This window comes from Bos mutus, chromosome 11, assembly GCF_027580195.1.
Source record: "Bos mutus isolate GX-2022 chromosome 11, NWIPB_WYAK_1.1, whole genome shotgun sequence".
NCBI lineage: Eukaryota > Metazoa > Chordata > Mammalia > Artiodactyla > Bovidae > Bos > Bos mutus.
This window is the reverse complement of record NC_091627.1, coordinates 28,178,163-28,200,385: the sequence shown is the minus strand read 5'-3', so window position 1 is coordinate 28,200,385 and position 22,223 is coordinate 28,178,163. Positions and strand designations below refer to the sequence as shown.

The 22,223-nt window shown below is 37.4% G+C and overlaps 1 protein-coding gene across 1 annotated transcript in view; it reads left to right on the top strand.

Annotated features, from left to right (window-relative positions):
* PUM2 (pumilio RNA binding family member 2) overlaps positions 1 to 22,223 on the top strand; it is a 115,898-nt gene that overhangs the window by 53,621 nt on the left and 40,054 nt on the right. The window contains 3 exon segments of the mRNA XM_070379166.1: positions 6,723 to 6,848; positions 9,817 to 9,959; positions 11,433 to 11,562. Of these exon segments, the coding sequence (XP_070235267.1) occupies positions 6,723 to 6,848; positions 9,817 to 9,959; positions 11,433 to 11,562 (399 nt within the window).

Here is a 22,223-nt window from a genome sequence, read left to right as displayed (position 1 = left end):
CAATCTATAGATTCAGTGCAATCCCTGTCAAGCTACCAATGGTATTTTTCACAGAACTAGAACAAATAATTTCACAATTTGTATGGAAATACCAAAAACCTCAAATAGCCAAAGCAGTCAAGAAAAAAGAATGGAACTGGAGGAATCAACCTGCCTGACTTCAGGCTCTACTACAAAGCCACAGTCATCAAGATAGTATGGTACTGGCACAAAGACAGAAATACAGATCAGTGGAACAAAATAGAAAGACCAGAGATAAATCCACGCACCTATGGACGCCTTATCTTTGACAAAGGAGGCAAGAATATACAATGGATTAAAGACAATCTCTTTAACAAGTGGTGCTAGGAAAACTGGTCAACCACTTGTAAAAGAATGAAACTAGAACACTTTCTAACACCATACACAAAAATAAAATGGATCAAAGATCTAAACATAAGACCATAAACTATAAAATTCCTAGAGGAGAACATAGGCAAAACACTCTCCAACATAAATCACAGCTGGATCCTCTATGACCCACCTCCCAGAATATTGGAAATAAAAGCAAAAATAAACAAATGGGACCTAATTAAAATTAAAAGCTTCTGTACAACAAAGGAAACTCTAAGCAAGGTGAAAAGACAGCCTTCAGAATGGGAGAAAATAATAGCAAATGAAGCAACTGACAATTAATCTCAAAAATATGCAGGCAACCCCTGCAGCTCAATTCCAGAAAAATGGACAACCCAATCAAAAAATGGGCCAAAGAACTAAACAGACATTTCTCCAAAGAAGATGTACAGATGGCTAACAAACACATGAAAAGATGCTCAATATCACTCATTATCAGAGAAATGCAAATCAAAACCACAATGAGGTACCATTTGACACCAGTCAGAATGGCTGCTATCCAAAAGTCTACAAGCAATAAATGCTGGAGAGGGTGTGGAGAAAAGGGAACCTTCTCACACTGTTGGTGGGAATGCAAACTAGTACAGCTACTATAGAGAACAGTGTGGAGATTCCTTAAAAAACTGGAAATAGAACTACCGTATAACCCAGCAATCCCACTGCTCGGCATATACACCGAGGAAACCAGAATTGAAAGAGAGACATGTACCCCAGTGTTCATTGCAGCACTGTTTATAATAGCCGGGACGTGGAAGCAACCTAGGTGTCCATCAGCAGATGAATGGATAAGAAAGCTGTGGTACATATACACAATGGATTATTGCTCAGCCATTAAAAAGAATACATTTGAATCAGTTCTAATGAGGTGGATGAAACTGGAGCCTATTATACAGAGTAAAGTAAGCCAGAAAGAAAAACACCAATACAGTATGCTGCTGCTGCTAAGTCGCTTCAGTCGTGTCGCATTCCAATACAGTATACTAACACATACATATGGAATTTAGAAATATGGTAATGATAACCCTGTTTGCGAGACAGCAGAAGAGACACAGATGTATAGAACAGTCTTTTGGACTCTCTGGGAAAGGGAGAGGGTGGGATGATTTGGGAGAATGGCATTGAAACATGTATAATATCATATGTGAAATGAATCCCCAGTCCAGGTTTGATGAATGATACAGGATGCTCGGGGCTGGTGCACAGGGATGACCCAGATGGATGGTATGTGGAGGGAGGTGGGACGGGGGGTTCAGGATGGGGAACACATGTATACCCGTGGCGGATTCAACACGTGTACACCCTTGGTTGATGTATGGCAAAACCAATACAATATTGTAAAGTAATTGGCCTCCAATTAAAATAAATAAATTTATATTAAAAACAAAACACACATGGGGTGGACTGCATAATTAATTAGCTATCATCTAGGAGGAAATACACCAGAAGATAAAACTTAGGAAATCTCTCAGAACACTGAAAAGTTACACATAGTAATCAGGATGTGGGATGGAGTAAGGAGTAACTAAACTAGTGCAAGGCTTTTTCTGAAGGCTTGAATAAATGGGGACGCATGCCCTTTGGGGGAAACTCAACACCTTAAAGATGTCAGATCAGATCAGATCAGTCGCTCAGTCGTGTCCGACTCTTTGCGACCCCGTGAATTGCAGCACGCCAGGCTTCCCTGTCCATCACCAACTCCTGGAGTTCACCCAGACTCACGTCCATCGAGTCATTGATGCCATCCAGCCATCTCATCCTCTGTTGGCCCCTTCTCCTCCTGCCCCCAATCCCTCCCAGCATCAGAGTCTTTTCCAGTGAGTCAGCTCTTCGCGTGAGATGGCCAAAGTACTGGAGTTTCAGCTTTAGCATCATTCCTTCCAAAGAAATCCCAGGGCTGATCTCCTTCAGAATGGACTGGTTGGATCTCCTTGCAGTCCAAGGGACTCTCAAGAGTCTTCTCCAACAACACAGTTCAAAACCATCAATTCTTCGGTGCTCAGCCGCCTTCACAGTCCAACTCTCACATCCATACATGACCACAGGAGAAACCATAGCCTTAGACTAGACGAACCTTTGTTGGCAAAGTAATGTCTCTGCTTTTGAATATGCTATCTATGTTGGTCATAACTTTCCTTCCAAGGAGTAAGTGTCTTTTAATTTCATGGCTGCAGTCACCATCTGTAGTGATTTTGGAGCCCAGAAAAATAAAGTCTCACACTGTTTCCACTGTTTCCCCATCTATTTCCCATGAAGTGGTGGGACCGGATGCCATGATCTTCGTTTTCTGAACGTTGAGCTTTAAGCCAACTTTTTCACTCTCCACTTTCACTTTCATCAAGAGGCTTTTGAGTTCCTCTTCACTTTCTGCCATAAGGGTGGTGTCATCTGCATATCTGAGATTATTGATATTTTTCCCGGCAATCTTGATTCCAGTTTGTGTTTCTTCCAGTCCAACGTTTCTCATGATGTACTCTGCATATAAGTTAAATAAGCAGGGTGACAATATACAGCCTTGACGAACTCCTTTTCCTATTTGGAACCAGTCTGTTGTTCCATGTCCAGTTCTAACTGTTGCTTCCTGACCTGCATACAGATTTCTCAAGAGACAGATCAGGTGATCTGGTATTCCTATCTCTTTCAGAATTTTCCACAGTTTATTGTGATCCACACAGTTAAAGGCTTTGGCATAGTCAGTAAAGCAGAAATAGATGTTTTTCTGGAACTCTTTTGCTTTTGCCATGATCCAGCGGATGTAGGCAATTTGATCTCTGGTTCCTCTGCCTTTTCTAAAACCAGCTTGAACATCAGGAAGTTCACGGTTCACATATTGCTGAAGCCTGACTTGGAGAATTTTGAGCATTACTTTACTAGCGTGTGAGATGAGTGCAATTGTGCGGTAGTTTAAGCATTCTTTGGCATTGCCTTTCTTTGGGATTGGAATGAAAACTGACCTTTTCCAGTCCCGTGGCCACTGCTGAGTTTTCCAAATTTGCTGGCATATTGAGTGCAGCACTTTCTTTCACAGCATCATCTTTTAGGATTTGAAATAGCTCAACTGGAAGGAATTCCATCACCTCCACTAGCTTTATTTGTAGTGATGCTTTCTAGGGCCCACTTGACTTAACATTCCAGGATGTCTGGCTCTAGGTGAGTGATCACACCATCGTGATTATCTGAGTCATGAAGATCTTTTTTGTACAGTTCTTCTGTGTATTCTTGCCATCTCTTAATATCTTCTGCTTCTGTTAGGTCCATACCATTTCTGTCCTTTATCGAGCTCATCTCTGCATGAAATCTTCCTTTGGTATCTCTGATTTTCTTGAAGAGATCCCTAGTGTTTCCCATTCTGTTGTTTTCCTCTATTTCTTTGCATTGATCGCTGAGGAAGGCTTTCTTATCTCTCCTTGCTATTCTTTGGAACTCTGCATTCAAATGTTTATATCTTTCCTTTAAAGATGTCATTCTCCTTAAATTGTGAATTTAATATATTGATTGGAATCCCAACAGGACCTTTTTTCTTTTTTTGGAACTTAAAACTTTGCTTTTGATATTTATCTCAAAAAAGTAAAACCAGAAAGTTAATAGAACACCTAAATGAGAGATGGACTTAACCCTATTTCAAAGTAATTATTATCTTCAAGGTTAAAACATTGTTGCACTGGCTGAGAGATATATAACTAGATCAGTAGACAAGAATACTCTGAAGTGAGGGTGTGTGTGTGTTTGGGGTGTAGGGGTAGTGTGACTTTTAATCTTAACATTGCAAATTAATTTTATAAAAGTATTTTTGGAGAATGACTTGGAGATAATTGGGTCATATTCCGATGGATAAGAATTTTAATGAAAAAATAAAAGTATACAAGATTTGATATAGTTTGTCTCTTTGATAGCCAAAGAACCATAGATTAAAACCAACTGGTTTTAATACTTTACTTCTGACATTGTCAACTTTTAAAAAATTCGAGAATACCTTATTTCATCTGAGTGTAGGTGGTATTCTTGTATATTCATGGCAGTAGTGTAAATTGGTAAAACTTTCCTGGAGGGTAATCTGGAGAGGCGGATGGAGATTAAATATATATGTTTGTCCATTTAAGTGAATTTTCATAAGGATATGGTAATGTAGTATACTTAATAATAGCATTATTAATAGCAAAAAGTGAATCATCTGTATATCTGTAGTAGACTAGTTAAATCATGTTCCTTTTATGTAGTGGGATCCAGAACTCTGTAGCTATAAATATTACTAGAAAATTGCCCTGCAGTCTAGTGGTTAGGAGGCACGCTTTCACTGCCAAGGGCCAGAGTTCAATCCCTGGTTGTGGGAAACGATCCTGCAAGCCAGGTGACATGCAGCACCCCGCTACACACACCACCAAAAAAATAATAAATAGGTATCCCTTGACATGGAAAGGGATCTGTGTTTAACTGGCAAGTGAGAAAAGCATATTAAAGTACCATAAAAGCCTCTTGATGAAAGTGAAAGTGGAGAGTGAAAAAGTTGGCTTAAAGTTCAACATTCAGAAAACAAAGATCATGGCATCTGGTCCCATCACTTCATGGGAAATAGATGGGGAAACAGTGTGAGACTTTATTTTTTGGGGCTCCAAAATCACTGCAGACGGTGACTGGAGCCATGAAATTAAAAGACGCTTACTCCTTGGAGGGAAAGTTATGACCAATATAGATAGCATATTCAAAAGCAGAGACATTACTTTGCCAACAAAGGTTCGTCTAGTCTAAGGCTATGGTTTTTCCTGTGGTCATGTATGGATGTGAGAGTTGGACTGTGAAGGCGGCTGAACGCTGAAGAATTGATGGTTTTGAACTGTGGTGTTGGAGAAGACTCCTGAGAGTCCCTTGGACTGCAAGGAGATCCAACCAGTCCATCCTAAAGGAGATCAGTCCTGGGTGTTCATTGGAAGGACTGATGTTGAAGCTGAAACTCCAATACTTTGGCCACCTGATGCAAAGAGCTGACTCATTTGAAAGACCCTGATGCTGGGAAAGAATGAGGGCAGGAGAAGGGGATGACAGAGGATGAGATGGTTGGATGGCATCACCGACTCTGGCCGTGGGTTTGGGTGGACTCTGGGAGTTGGTGGTGGACAAGGAGGCCTGGTGTGCTGTGGTTCATGGGGTTACAAAGAGTCGGACATAACTGAGCGACTAAACTGAACTGAGCTGAATCACAGTAGAGGCACTAGAGGGAAATCTCGAAAGCCTTTGATCTAGGGCATAGCTAAGAATGCAGCTTTGAACAAATGATCTTTTAAATAGTGCAAGGATTTAATTGAACCCTCTGTTTTATTCAAATGGCCTGGGCATGAAATCACTATTGTAGGTTGTGGCCATTATTTCTTAAAATTCCATAAGGGTAAACATTTTTTTGAGATTTTTGTTTGTGGCATTTGCGTGTGTGGATGCTAGGTCCATGAGAAATAATATTTACATTGTGCATCACAGTCCAGAAACATGAAAATCTCTATAATATAGTAAGCATAAAAGTTATTTTATGTCCACTTGCTTTTTATGTCTATATCCATCCCCCACCATCTTTTTCAACTTCAACATTTTTGAGCTCCTTTAACTTTAAACATATTCTCTTTAGCTATTTCCTACCTTGTACTTTTCACATTTACTTTCCAGAAGAGGAAATTCTAGCATAAATCTTCCTTAGCCTCCTTTACCAAGTCTATTTTGGCATATATTAGACTCAAAAGTGGGTTTATTCTCCTGCTTAAAACTCACTGTTTTCCTTTTACTTTCAGAGTAAAGTCCCAACTGCTTAACTTGACCCAGGAAGCTCTTCATGAGTCTCCATTTTGATTATGGCTCCAGTTTTATCTTACCACAACTCCATACCATCCTACCAAAAGCTTCTTTGATATCCTGTTTCTCTGTGCTCATCGCACTTACACTGTATTCTACTTGTTTTTCTGACTAGATTGTGATTTGTGAGGGCAGATCATATCTGTCCTCCTCAGTTTTGAACCCCTAGCTCATAGTTGACTTAATAAAGATTAAATGAAAAACCACTATTGAACAATAGTAGTTCTAGCTGTAAACATTTATTGTGTTCCTGTTATGTGCTAGTAGTATACAATCATTTATATTTAATTTGAACAGAAATTACTGGTTATATACCTGTTTCATACATGAAGAACCCCAGCAACAGGTTGTGTTACATGCTCAAGGTCACTTAGGTAATAAGCGTTAGAATTATCATATACTCTGTCCTCCCCAACTCCAATTTCAGAATAGAAATTTTTTCCTAATGAAGAAAGTCATGCTTATGTTTTTATTATTTCTCTCTCTTTCAAATACAGCTGGTGTATTTTCAGCAGGCCTTGCTCCAGCTGCATTTGTGCCAAATCCATATATTATTAGTGCTGCTCCTCCAGGGACTGATCCGTATACTGCAGCAGGATTGGCTGCAGCAGCTACATTAGCAGGTAACTTACTGTTCATACTTGTTTTCTTGTTCTGGATTTAGTTTTAATTTTGGGGTAAGCTTTACTTTTGTCTTTTGGGGCAATTTGAAGTTCCTAGGGAAAACTGAAACATATATCCAGAGTGAAATGAAGTTTCCAGAGTTAGTTTATTTTTCAACTATAATGCTACAGGAGAAAACCTAAGTCTAATAACTCTTTTCCTCCTGTGCATAGTTGGTTTACATTTTAGTTTTATAGTTTGAAAAATCTTGCATTAGCAAATCTTTATTCTTGTAATTGATCCCATTTACCCACAGAGACAATGCAAATAAAGTTACTTCTCAGAAAATAAGATGGACACTCACAGGAGCCTCTATCGCACCTGCCCCCAGATCAGGAATAGTAAACACCCATGTCAGGAATAGGACAAGGTAAAGAGGTTCAGTCTTGAGTGAATGAGTATCTAAAAAGTAAAGTTTAATTAGCAGTAATAGAATAAACAGGCAAGCTGAGGGATGAAAAGGTGGGATTGAGTTGGAAAGAATATATTAGTAAATGTCAAAGCCTGATAACTACCACTCAAAATCTGGACTAAAAAGCAAAAGTATACAGTGTCATGTGTCAATTGTATTGCACTAAAGCTAAAAAAAAAAAAATTTTTTTTTTTTTTAAACCAAATTGTATTTCCCATTTAAGTAAGGAAGACTTGTGTACTGGTTTGGCACAATATTATTGAATAAAGTGATTTGTTGTCTAGGGTTTAGAGGGAGAAGTTGTTTTACATTGAGTCAGTTATAGAGACAGGAATGAATTAGTCTTAAGCATGATTTATGTTGGTTACCAAGACAGGAGCAGGGAGATATATCAACTGTGGAAGTGTGTTTCTGTTTCCTTGTTTGAGGCTGCTGATTGACTAACTTTTCGTAACTTGAAGCTGTCAGTGATAAACTCACTGAATTACCACTGATCAATTAATGTTAAATCCGCTTCTGGTAGTTATTTATTATCATGCCTGCAGAACAGGTATTTTTTTCTTAGGCATTTGTGGGTTTCTTAGGTATCTGTGGACCTTTTTTTTTTTTTTAATACACAAGAATTTTAAGATGTGGGAAAAAATGTTAATTTCAAATTCTTGCTGGATCCCTTAGTTAGCCAACTGACACTAACCTGTCACAATGAGTTCTTCTGGTGTAGATCTGCCTGTGATTCCATAAGGATGTGAGCTTTCCTAGTACCATTTAACTGGATGTTAATATGTAAAGTGCTGGTATATCTTAAATACAGAGAATCATTAATCTGTGAATCTATGGAACCTGAAAGAAGCAACTTTAAATGATCATTAGTTTCAAGATAAGGATTCTTGGCATTCTGGACTTACTTAGAATTTCTGAGATCAGTACTGTCCAGTAGAAATAGAATGGGAGCCAGATTGTAACTTAAGCTTTTTTTTCCCCCCCTAGTAACCATATTATAAAAGTAAAAAACATGAACTTAATTTCAGTGATCTGTTTGATTTAACTATTGATTATTGATAGTTTTTATTGATAGGTACTTTTTTTTTAGTGCTAAGTCTTCAAAATCCCCATAGTAAGTATGTATTACATACTTAGAACACATCTCAGTTCAGGCTATTCAACTTTCAACTGTTTAGCCACAGGTAACTTCTGGCTACTTCTGGACAGAGAAATTCTAGCTGGATGTCTGATTCTTTTGTTCTGTTGTGACAGTGTATCCTTTCTTCATAAATCCTTTTCTTATGTTTTAAGAGTCTTTATTATAGATTTTGCTTAAACTGTCTTTAGAATTATTATTTTTTTTTTTTTGAAGCTTTTCATGTTAGTGGTTCAATTACATTGGACTTCATTTTCTTCTAAAACAAAGTGAAACCAAGAGTTTGACTTTCTAAAATACATGTTAGATACACTAATATGTAATGCTTCCCTCGTAGCTTAGTTGGTAAAGAATCTGCCTCCAATGCAGAAGACCCAGATTCAGTTCCTGGGTTGGGAAGATCCTATGGACAGAGAAGCCTGGCAGGCTACAGTCCATGGGGTCTCAAGAGTCGGACACCAGTTAGTGACTACACCATCACCACCACCAGATACACTAAAATCATATCAATGGAATTTAGGACATATTTGTTTTATCAGCCAGGAAACATGACATGTTAATTATTAATTTAATGGTAGGTCTTATTTTGTGTGATACTACATACTGACCAGAAATTAAATTTTATCTTGGATAAAGTAGATAGAGCAAGAATTTCCTCTGTTTTTCCTGAGTTGCCTTCTTAGGCCTGTGTCCCTTTATGATTATATAATATAGTTCGTTCTTGTCTTAACTCACTGGTTCCAGTTTCCTAATCACATAAGCACTGACGTTTCATTTATTTTTATGTGATTTTCAATTGCTTTGTGAGAATTGTAACTAATTTTGTTTCAGATATGAAAAATATTTTAAAATTCTGTTTACAAATAAAATATACTTCTAGCAAGCTTAGTACCAAAATGTTCCCTAGTTTTATGTTACAGTTTACAAATTAAAAGCCAAAAATGTTTTCAGTTAAAAAAATTCCTTTTTAAAAAGAGTGATGAATTGAATATAGGAAGTCTTTATGTTGTCTAATGTTCCTATTTGCCAGTGTCAAGTACATAAACTAGTATTCAATAGATGTTGAAAAGGTGATTAAGTACCCTGTCAGTTCATTTGTCCCTCTTGAGTTTAGCTTCATATCTTTTCATTAATACCACTGCTGTCACCTCTGAATACTTTCTTTTTTTAATAATTCATGCCTTGGTAGACTTTGTCTCTAGTAGAATTGGGAAAGGGGAAAGCAATTCCATGTGGATATAGGATTGTAAGAACATCTACTCTAAGTCTTATACACTGTTCCTTTTTTATGATCTAATAGTAACTGACCAACCTTATTCTATAAAATGTAGTGACTTTTTTTTTTTATTTTTTTGGGGGGGTGGGATGTGGGGTTTAGGTCCGGCAGTGGTTCCACCTCAGTATTATGGTGTTCCGTGGGGGGTGTATCCAGCCAATTTATTTCAGCAGCAAGCTGCAGCTGCGGCAAACAACACCGCAAATCAACAAGCAGCATCACAAGCTCAGCCTGGACAGCAACAGGTATAGGCTTGCCTTCATTAAATAATACCTAAACAGTCTTTGAAGTTGTATGAGCCCCTTGCATTCAAGCTCTGTGTTTTTTCTCTGTTTAATTTTCCCAGTGTGTTTAGCACAGTACCTATCATATAGTTGATACACAAGTATTACGGTTTTTTTTTCCCGCTAGTTGTAATTATATGAATTTGAATATTTAGTTGTATTCCACTTCTACATTTTCATTTTTGAAACTGTCTTGAAATGTCTTAACAGTTTTTAATTTTTTCTTCACTTCTTAAAGTGTACTCACAGTATTTCTATTAAAGTGATTGTCAGTTCATTTTCTTCTGGGTATTTAAATTACTGTTTTAAATATTAACTTAATATATTTCTGACCAGAAAAAGGAGGTTACTGGGTACTTTGTTTTTAAGCAAGGAAAGATGAAATATTTTCAGTAAAGGTTAGATTTAATTTCTTAAAACAGAAAATGTTTATCTTGAAGATTTTTTTCCCAGTTTCTGCTTTCCTGAAGCTATTTTTGTAAGTAAATGTCAAAAAGAAATTCTGATAAAAATGCCAGAATTCTGGTTGTCACATTTATCATATTTATACCAAAGAAGCAACTTAATGACAAGTACAGTGTTTGTTACTTGGCAGTTGAATTTTCTTTTTAAACTATGTTGATGTTCTGTTAAAGCTGTCCTTTGACTCAGTCCTTGTAGATTATGCCATAGCACCATTTAATACTCTTAAAATCTGTCTTCTTCTGCTAAATAAAAAAAATCACATTGCCTAAACATGACCCGTACTTGTGGCATGATGCTTGCTTCCATGGTTGGACTTGAGATGAATCCCCCTTGTCCTGAACTGTTGAAGTCTTTCCCTTTGTGAAATTAATGTGTATCATGGTTGTGTATTATCACTGCAAGAAGAGCTGTGTATTATGAAGTAGTAAAGTTTGACCATTCTTAAGTTTTCACATTTTTTGATGAAATCTTTGTTCCTTTTGTCACGCTAAGATTTTACAGTTAAAAGCAGCATTTTGCTCACTTTATTAAAGCTTCTAAATCCTAAAAACCTGGTTAAATTTGAAGTTTTCACTCTGCATCACAGTCTTGTAAGAGACTAATTGAGTCATTATATTTAATTTATAGTTTTCAGTCTTAGAAAATTACAAAATTTAAACTTTTTTCTTCATCTGAAATTTTGCCCTTCCCCCCAAATATCTCTCTCATTTTAATGCTACTTTGGTAAGTTAAAAAGCACAAATACTAGAAATAATTTTTTGTGAAGACCTTCTAAAATCTCCATGTTGCTTAATAGATTATGTTCTTGAATTACATAAATTTGTACTTTTTAATGGTAAACTGACATTTCTTTGAATGTAAATATGTTCAAAGAATACCCAAAGGCTATCTGCAATATAAAGTTGTCCAAGATAAATTAATTTGTTATTTTCTAATATCGTTTCTAAGGAAATCATTTGTCCTTTGTAGGTTCTCCGTGCTGGGGCAGGTCAGCGCCCTCTTACTCCCAATCAGGGCCAGCAAGGGCAGCAAGCTGAATCACTTGCAGCAGCAAATCCAACTTTGGCTTTTGGTCAGGGTCTTGCTACCGGCATGCCAGGTATATAGTTGGTTAATTGTGGAAATTTGGATAGATTTAAAAGGTCTAAAGTAGATTGTCATACCGAGGAGTGAGAAAAATCAACACGCCTTAAAATCCTACACTGCAATAAATTATTTAGAACTCAGGTGCCAATAGGTGAAAGCAGTATCTTTTGTGAAACTTAATGACAGGGATGACAAATGTGCATTAGAATTCTCAAAAACTTTCTTAGTCTGTTTATAGTGTGAATCATAGCGTCTTTCTAATGGAGCATAGCCCAGAATTCTTAATGCAGTGCTTTAAGAAATAAAACCATTTGTTAGCATGTAAGACAAAACCTATTTGCCATTCCTGCCTTACAAGGTTAGTCATTTAATTAGTTAATGTTGAGAAATGTACAGCTAACATTTTCCACTTAGGACTTAGTTCAGCCTTATTTAGTACATTTATAGTATTTTAATCTATTGGTATTTAAAACCTAATGGCATCAGTATTTAGTAAATTTTCTGCCCGTTGCTGCAGTACAACTTTTAGAAAAGACCAGCAAAATACATTTTTTGTGAAGTTAATTTGTGTGAAAATTACTACTTTAATAGTAGTGAAAGATGGAAGGTATTTTTCTTAAGCTAATAATGTGGCACTTGTTATGTTTTTAAAGTGAGATTTAAAGGTTACATTTGAATGTCTGTAGATAATACATCACCTCCTATTCTATTCCTTCATATCTCTGTACTCCTAAAGACCCACTTTTAAGCATGCTGTTTTTTCACTTTTAGTATAAGAGTACTGCTTTAACTATGTAGAGTGCAGCTGACCCTTGAACAATCACTGGTTTAAACTGTGTGGGTCCACTTGTACTTGAATCTTTTTCAATAAAGATGTACTACAGCACTACAGTCTGTGGTTGATTCAGTCCTGCAGGTGCAGAATAGTGGGTGTGTAGGGTTGACTGTAACGTTACATGCAGATTTTTAGTTGCACAGAGAGTCAGTGCCCCTAATACCTGTGCTGTTCAAGAGTCAACTGTACTTATTAATGAAATACATGTTCCAGTTTCATTTAATTGTGCTGTAGATAAATTTTTTCTTCAGATCATGTAGGAGATGTGTTTAATGCATTGGAGAAGGTCCCGACTTACATGATTGAGGGTTTTTTAAGATGCTACTAAGTATTTCTTTATATTGTTTTGAGGAATTCTGTATCAATTACATTCTGTTCTCTCTGAAATTCTAAAGTCAGAATTTTTTGTCTTGGTTAGCCTACTTAATGAAAAAGGATGTTAATACTGTCTATGAAATACAAATGATAGTAGAAGAGGGCTATTCTCATTATTTTCCTGTTTTACCCCAGCTATATCCTTGCTTCATGGACGCTTCTGTCCCAGAGCTGCTGTAGATTAGAGACCTGGCAAAAGCAGCCCTTTGTGAAATGGACTGTGAAGCTGAAATGATAGGCACATGGAGGGATGGAACAAAGCTAAAAAGAACTGAACTGGGAGTTTATGAAAGCCCCTGCTACGACTATTCTGGGTCCTTCTTGAAGAGTCACAGAGTACCATAGTCCTGCCTTACTAGATTCTAAATAGGACTGTGATTTAGAGAATGCTTCTGGCCTGTGTATATTTGCTACTCCCTTTTACTGTTGCTTATTTTTTTTAGACTTTTGATGCTGGTCCTATTATTTACTTCCTATAAATGCCTTTGCTCCTGTTCCTCATGTTCAGCTCATGTTCTTGTTGACTTAAAAACATCAAGGTATTTTGCTATTAATTTTATCAACTTTGATCTTCTCAAAATTTATTTTTATGTTCACTTCCGTTCTATAAGAAAGCTCTTTTTTGCTTTTTTGTTTTGTTTTGTTCACCAGTGAACTCTATGTTGGTAATCCTAACAGAAAACCACATTTTACCATATATTTGTCTATAAAGAATTGATTATCTTTGGAGTGATGAGAAGTTTAAAAGCAGGTAAAACTTTTAGGAAGAAATCAGGTCATTTTACCTAATCTTCTGAGCCACAACATTTAGTTCCTTTATGACTACAAATGTAAAAATCACTTTCATAAGAAGGGCTTTACTAGAATTAATATTGTTGTTCCCAAGTGACGTGTTGATTGTTTATATCATTCTCTCACTATGAAGCTTTTCTCTGTCTTCTGTGCTTCATCCTGTGCTTCACCAGGACTATGATGAAATAATTCTCCTTTATTCAGATAGTTACATAGTTATAAAATTTTATGTGCTAATAAAGGATCTTGCTTAGGAAAATTGGTTTTTGTTTCTTCAAATCTTACAGAGTTCTTAGCTTTTCCACATTCTGTGTTTCACTTCTCATCCATTAAATCCCTATTCCTTGTACTATGTTGATTATAGACTTTCAGTCCTTCTGCATGACTATATATGCCATCCATTGTTTCTTAGTCTTATATTTTCAGTCTTTTTCCCTCTGCCACCTCCTTTTCTATAACCACTATGATACTAGTCTGCCTCTTCATCCTAAAAAACTTTCTCTCTTGTGCTCCCCTCTTACTCAATTGATCCCTTTGAGAATTTATATTCTATCTCACACTGCTTTTTTAAGCCCTGCCTCCATGATTCTTTTTCAGTAGTTTATATAACTCAGTGCCAGAGTATGACTTCCTCTCCATCCTTATTTTTCTTCATTCTTAATTCTTTGTTGTATGTCTAACTTTCTGAAACTCCTCTCCCCTACATTTGTGTGATATTTTACTCTCCTGGCTTTCCCATCTTTCTCATTGCTTTTTGTCGGTCTCCCTTTCCTCGGTATATCAGTGAAACGTAAATGACAGTCTAGTTTAGTGACTAGATGCTTTTGGAGTCAGATCTGCCTTATTACTCTACCACTTGATTGTGTGACCTTGACCAATTTGCTTTCCTCTTTGAGCCTCAGTTTCTGTATTGGAAAAATAGAGATGCTTTATATACCTTCTGTAGGAGAATCTTAACTGGTTTCACTTTTCACCTATTATTCCTGTGCCAGTACACCAAGTGAGTTTACATCTGCATCTTGGATTCTTTTCTGAACATGTAACACATTACTACTTTTGTACAAAATATTACCATGTGTATGTTCCTGCTATTCCTTAAACTGAAAATGTCCCCAAATGAGCTCACTTCTCCCAGACTTGCTTATCTTACTGTTTACCCTATTTCACTATTAACTTCCTTCTCTACTTGAGCTAGAAATTTTTTACTTCATCCTCAGAGTCATCTTTAAGTCTTAATTTTTTCTATGCCCACTTTCAGTGACTTGCCAATTCTTGGTTATTCTATCTCATGTTCACTTCATCTCTGCTATACTTGTTCAGCCTCTCCCATGTCCTCCCACTAACTCTGTAAGCCTTTAGTCTCTTCAGTTTATTTCTTTTTATTCTTTTGGTTACCTTTCAAAATTCCAGGTTAGTTTATACTATTCTGGTTGCTAGTGAAGTTGCTCAGTCGTGTCTGACTCTTTGCGACCCCATGGACTGTAGCCTACCAGGCTCCTCCGTCCATGGAATTTTCCAAGCAAGAATACTGGAATGGGTTGCCATTTCCTTCTCCAGGGGATCTTCCCAACCCAGGGATGGAACCCGCGTCTCCCGCGTTGCAGGCAGATGCTTTACCATCTGAGCCACCACAGAAGCCCCATTTCCATTAATCTAGCTCCAAACTACTTTTTAAACTTATCAACAGTTTCCCGGTTCTGTACTTTAACACGCTAGACCACAGACTGTTCCACAAACATCCTTTTATGCTTTTAGCCCTAGCCAACATTTTTCCTTTAGAATACCTTTTTATAAATTTTTAGCAAAATTGGGATATATAGTTTTGCATTTTCCTTTTTAAAGCCTTGCTTTATACTTGTGATTAACTTTCCTTTTCGTCTTTTAATATGATCCTTTTCATGAAGCCTTTATGAATCTTTCCCAGTGCTTGTTCATGAATAATTATTCCTTTTGGGACTTCCCTAGTGGTCCAGTGATTTAAAACTCAGTGTTTCCAATGCAGGGGGCATGGGTTCGACCCCTGGTTGGGGAACTAAAATCCTGCCTGCCATGCGGCATGGCAAAAAAAGGAACAAAATAATAATCATTTTTGCTTTTGTCATTCTTGTGGCACATAACTTGCTCCTTTCTTTAGTACTTCTGTCTGCCTTGTGTTTCATTTAGCTATTTGTGATTTGTTAATTATTTTAGCATGTTTGGAGGTGGAAAGTGTCTTAAAATTAAAGTGAAAGAGTTATGTATTTCTCCCTAAGGGAAGTTATTTGATCAATGTCAGGTCTGCAAATAAGTGGCATTTTAGGATTAAGAATATAGTACGTTACCTTCTCTATGAATTGTGTAATTCTTGAGTGTGGGGAGTGTGTCTTTTTTAATCTCTTGTGTTTTATCAAGCTCTTTAAGTAACAAAGATAATATAATAGAAATTAGAAACTTTTGAACTCATTGATTATGAAAATGCTGCATATTTAAACTTGTTTACTACACCTAAAAGCAAAACATAGAAGAGGAGTATATTGGCCTTTTCTTTTTAATTGAAGTACAGATGATTTATAATGTTGTTAGTTTCAGATGTAGAGCTCAGTTATATGTGTATATTCCTTTTCAGATTCTTAAAGGCTATTACAAAATACTGAGTACAGTTTCTGTGCAACACAGTCGGTCCTTGTTAGTTATCTTTTTTGTACGTGGTGTATATGTTAATCTGAAACTTCTCTGTTCCCTCCTTTCCCTTTTGTAACTGTAAGTTTGTTCTCTATGTCTGTGGATCTGTTTTTGTTTTGTACATAAATTCACTTGTATCTTTTTTTTAAGATTCCTTGTCTTTCTTTATCTGGCTTACTTCACTTAGGATGATAATCTCTAGGTCCATCCATGTTTCTGAAAATGGCTGGAGTATATAGGCTTGAATACATACATTAGAAAATAAATTTCTATCTGGGAACCATAAAATGAAGTGAATAAATTCTAAGAATTATAGAAGGAAATAATAAAGATCGAAACTGATGTAGATGAAATAGATGACAAACATACAATTTAAAGGGTCAAGTTATCTCAAAAGTTGCTTCTTTAAAAAGACTAATAAAATTATTAACCTCTTAGAGGTTCATAAAAAAAAAGATAAAGAGACAAGACATAAATAACCAATATCAGAAAAATTGAATAATCATAACAGGATATTAGGAATCAATCTCATGTTAGGAAATTGTAAACAAAATGGACAAATAATGAGAAAAATATTATCAGAAAGATTCAATGATATATAGAAAGTCTGAAGTTCATTACTGTTAAGTCAATTGATTAATCAAAAAAAATAAAAAAATAAAAAAGAAGTCTTACAAGAAAATTCCAGTCTAACACAACTTTTTTGGTGAATGATACTAGGCATTCAAGGAAGAAGTAGTTTTTAAATTTTTAAAACTGTACAGAATAGAAAAAGACTGGTCTCCCCATGCCATTTTATGGTGCTAGCTTAATCTTGATGTTAAAAAAAACCTGTCAAGCGTGCAGAAAAGGAAAATTATAGGCCAATCAGACTTACGAACATGGATTTATAAATCCTGAAATACTAGCAAACCAGATCTGGCAATATAAAGCAGGATGATACATCATGAACAAGTTGGATTTTATCCCAAGAATGCAAGATGAGCATTAGTAACTCATACAGTATAATTTTCCACATTGAAAGATTAAAATAAGAGAGACAAATCATAAGAATTTCTCAAAAGATGCAGGAACATTATAATAAATTTATATATTGACTTACAGATATGAATCAGAAGATTTAATATGCTGGGAAGTCAAAGAGAATTAAACAACCCACCCCACCTTCAAAGGATGACAGACTTCCTATTTATACTCAGTATTTGAAAGTTTTCCATCTAGGATTGGGAAAAAGACAAGGAATTCTGCTAATGATACTTCTCTTAAATGTTGTATTAATGATCCTAGCCAGTGCTATATAACATGAGAGAAATTTGAATAAAATGAAAAGGCTTTGTAAAGAGAAAAATAATTGTCATTTGCAGAATATATGATTATAGTAACTGAATCTGCAGATACAATATTAGAATTAATGTGTTTTTGCTAAGGTTGTCAGATGTAGAAATTAAGCATAAAATCTTTACTGTCAGCCATAACATTTTTTTTTTTTTTTGGTCAGGTTAGTTCCCCACCAGGGATTGAACCAAGCCCACAGCAGTAAAAACACAAGTCCTAAACAGTGGACAGCCAGGGAACTCCCAACACTATAATGTTTTGAAATGTAAAATTTGACAGTAGTAAGTACCTAGGAATAAGTCTTAAAAAATGTACAGTTTCCTTGGGAAAACAGCTTTGTTTAGACATTAAGTTCAGTTGAGTTCACTCACCCAGTTGTGTCCAACTCTTTGCGACCCCATGGAGTGCAGGACGCTGGGGTTCCCTGTCCATCACCAACTCCTGGAGCTTCCATTGACTTGGTGATGCCATCCAGCCATATATCTCATCCTCTGCCGTCAGTTCTTTGCATCAGGTAGCCAAAGTATTGGAGTTTCAGCTTCAGCGTCAGTCCTTCCAATGAACATTCAGTACTCATTTCCTTTAGGGTGGACTGGTTGGATCTCCTTGCTGTCCAAGGGACTCTCAGGAGTCTTCTCCAATACCACAGTTCAAAAGCATCAATTCTTTGGCACTCAGCTTTCTTTATAGTCCAACTCTCATATCTATACATGACTACTGGAAAAACCATAGCTCTGACTATATGGACCTTTGTTGGCTAAGTAATATCTCTGCCTTTTAATATGCTATCTAGGTTGGTCATAACTTGCCTTACAAGGAGCAAGCGTCTTTTAATTGCATGGCTGCCGTCACCATCTGCAGTGATTTTGGAGTCCAAAACAATAAAATCTGTCACCATTTCCATTATTTCCCCATCTTTTTGCCCTGAAATAATGGGACCAGATGCCATGGTCTTAGTTTTCTGAATGTTGAGTTTTAAGCCAACTTTTTCATTCTCCTCTTTCACTTTCATCAAGAGGCTCTTTAGTTCCTCTTTACTTTCTGCCATAAGGGTGGTGTCATCTGTGTATCTGAGGTTATTGATATTTCTCCCAGCAGTCTTGATTCCAGTTTGTGCTTCATCCAGGCCAGCATTTCACATGATGTACTCTGTTTATAAGTTAAATAAGCAGAGTGACAGTATATAGCCTTAACATACTCTTTTCTCAGTTTGGAACCAGTCTGTTGTTCCATGTCCAGTTCTAACTGGTGTTTCTTGACCTCCATACAGATTTCTCAGGAGAAATTTCTCTTTCAGAATTTTCCACAGTTAATTGTGATCCACACAGTCAAAGGCTTTGGCGTAGTCAGTAAAGCAGAAGTAGATGTTTTTCTGGAACTCTCTTGCTTTATAGACGATCCAACAGATGTTGGCAATTTGATCTCTGGTTCTTCTGCCTTTTCTAAATCCAGCTTGAAAGTCTGGAAGTTCATGGTTCACATACTGTTGAAGCATGGCTTGGAGAATGTTGAGCATTACTTTGCTAGTGTGTGCAATGAGCACAGTTGTGCAGTAGTTTGAACATGCAAAATGATAGGGTACTGAAAGAGGAACTCCCCAGGTCAGCAGGTGCCCAATATGCTACAGGAGATCAGTGGAGAGATAACTCCAGAAAGAATGAAGGGATGGAGCCAAAGCAAAAACAATGCCCAGTTCTGGATGTGACTGATGATAGAAGCAAGGTCCGATGCTGTAAAGAGCAGTATTGCATAGGAACCTGGAATGTCAGGTCCATGAATCAAAGCAAATTGGAAGTGGTCAAACAGGAGATGGCAAGAGTGAATGTCGACATTCTAGGAATCAGCAAACTAAAATGGACTGGAATGAGTGAATTTAATTCAGATGACCATTATATCTACTACTGCTGGCAGGAATCCCTTAGAAGAAATGGAATAGCCATCATGGTCAACAAAAGAGTCCGAAATGCAGTACTTGGATGCAATCTCAAAAATGACAGAATGATCTCTGTTCGTTTGTTTCCAAGGCAAACCATTCAGTATCACAGTATTCCAAGTCTGTGCCCCAACCCGGAACGCTGAAGAAGCTGAAGTTGAACGGTTCTATGAAGACCTACAAGACCTTTTAGAATTAACACCCAAAAAAGATGTCCTTTTCATTACAGGGCACTGGAATGCAAAAGTAAGAAGTCAAGAAACACCTGGGGTAACAGGCAAATTTGGCCTTGGAATACGGAATGAAGCAGGGCAAAGGCTAATAGAGTTTTGCCAAGAGAACACACTGGTCATAGCAAACACCCTCTTCCAACAACACAAGAGAAGACTACACATGGACATCACCAGATGGTCAACACCAAAATCAGACTGATTATATTCTTTGCAGCCAAAGATGGAGAAGCTCTATACAGTCAGCAAAAACAAGACCAGGAGCTGACTGTGGCTCAGATCATGAACTCCTTATTGCCAAATTCAGACTTAAATTGAAGAAAGTAGGGAAAACCACTAGACCATTCAGGTATGACCTAAATCAAATCCCTTATGATTATACAGTGGAAGTGAGAAATAGATTTAAAGGGCTAGATCTGATAGATAGAGTGCCTGATGAACTATAGACAGAGGTTCATGACATTGTACAGGAGACAGGGATTGAGACCATCCGCATGGAAAAGAAATGCAAAAAAGCAAAATGGCTGTCTGGGGAGGCCTTACAAATAGCTGTGAAAAGAAGAGAAGTGAAAAGCAAAGGAGAAAAGGAAAGATATAAGCATCTGAATGCAGTTCCAAAGAATAGCAAGAAGAGATAAGAAAGCCTTCCTCAGCAATCAATGCAAAGAAATAGAGGAAAACAACAGTCTTTCTTCTGAAAAGACTAGAGATCTCTTCGAGAAAATCAGAGATACCAAGAGAACATTTCATGCAAAGATGGGCTGGATAAAGGACAGAAATGGTATGGACCTAACAGAAGCAGAAGATATTAAGGAGAGGTGGCAAGAATACACAGAAGAACTGTACAAAAAAGATCTTCACGACCCAGATAATCACGATGGTGTGATCACTCACCTAGAGCCAGAGATCCTGGAATGTGAAGTCAAGTGGGCCTTAGAAAGCATCCCTACGAACAAAGCTAGTGGAGGTGATGGCATTCCAGTTGAGCTATTTCAAATCCTGAAAGATGATGCTGTGAAAGTGCTGCACTCAGTGTGTCAGCAAATTTGGAAAACTCAGCAGTGACCACAGGACTGGAAAAGGTCAGTTTTCATTCCAATCCTAAAGGAAGGCAATGCCAAAGAATGCTCAAACTACCGCACAATTGCACTCATCTCACACACTAGTGAAGTAATGCTCAAAATTCTCCACGCCAGGCTTCAGCAATACGTGAACTGTGAACTTCCTGATGTTCAAGCTGGTTTTAGAAAAGGCAGAGGAACCAGAGATCAAATTGTCAATATCTGCTGGATCATGGAAAAAGCAAGAGAGTTCCAGAAAAACATCTATTTCTGCTTTATTGACTATGCCAAAGCCTTTGACTGTGTGGATCACAATAAACTGGGGAAAATTCTGAAAGAGATGGGAATACCAGACCACCTGATCTGCCTCTTGAGAAATTTGTATGCAGGTCACGAAGCAACAGTTAGAACTGGACATGGAACAACAGACTGGTTCCAAATAGGTAAAGGAGTTCGTCAAGGCTGTATATTGTCACCCTGCTTATTTAACTTACATGCATCATGAGAAACGCTGGGCTGGAAGAAGCACAAGCTGGAATCAAGATTGCCAGGAGAAATAGCAGTAACCTCAGATATGCAGATGACACCCTCCTTGTGCAGAAAGTGAAGAGGAACTAAAAAGCCTCTTGATAAAAGTGAAAGAGGAGAGTGAAAAAGTTGGCTTAAAGCTCAACATTCAGAAAACGAAGATCATGGCATCTGGTCCCATCACTTCATGGGAAATAGATGGGGAAACAGTGGAAACAGTGTGAGACTTTATTTTTCTGGGCTCCAAAATCACTGCAGATGGTGATTGCAGCCCTGAAATTAAAAGACGCTTACTCCTTGGAAGGAAAGTTATGACCAACCTAGATAGCATATTGAAAAGCAGAAACATTACTTTGCCAACAAAGGTCCATCTAGTCAAGGCTATGGTTTTTCCAGTGGTCATGTATGGATGTGAGAGTTGGACTGTGAAGGAAGATGAGCACCGAAGAATTGATGCTTTTGAACTGTGGTGTTGGAAAAGACTCTTGAGAGTCCCTTGGACTGCAAGGAGATCCAACCAGTCCATTCTAAAGGAGATCAGCCCTGGGATTCCTCATGCGAAGCGTTGACTCACTGGAAAAGACTCTGATCCTGGGAGGGATTAGGGGCAGGAGGAGAAGGGGACGACAGAGGATGAGATGGCTGGATGGCATCACTGACTCGATGGACGTGAGTCTCAGTGAACTCCGGGAGTTGGTGGTGGACAGAGAGGCCTGGTGTGCTGCGATTCATGAGGTCGCAAAGAGTTGGACACTACTGAGTGACTGGACTGAACTGAACTGAACTTGAACATTCTTCGGCATTGCCCTTCTTTGGGACTGGAATAAAAACTGACATTTTCCCGTCCTGTGGCCACTTCTGAGATTTCCAAATTTGCTGGCATGTTGAGTGCAGCACTTTCACAGCATCATCTTTTTAGAATTT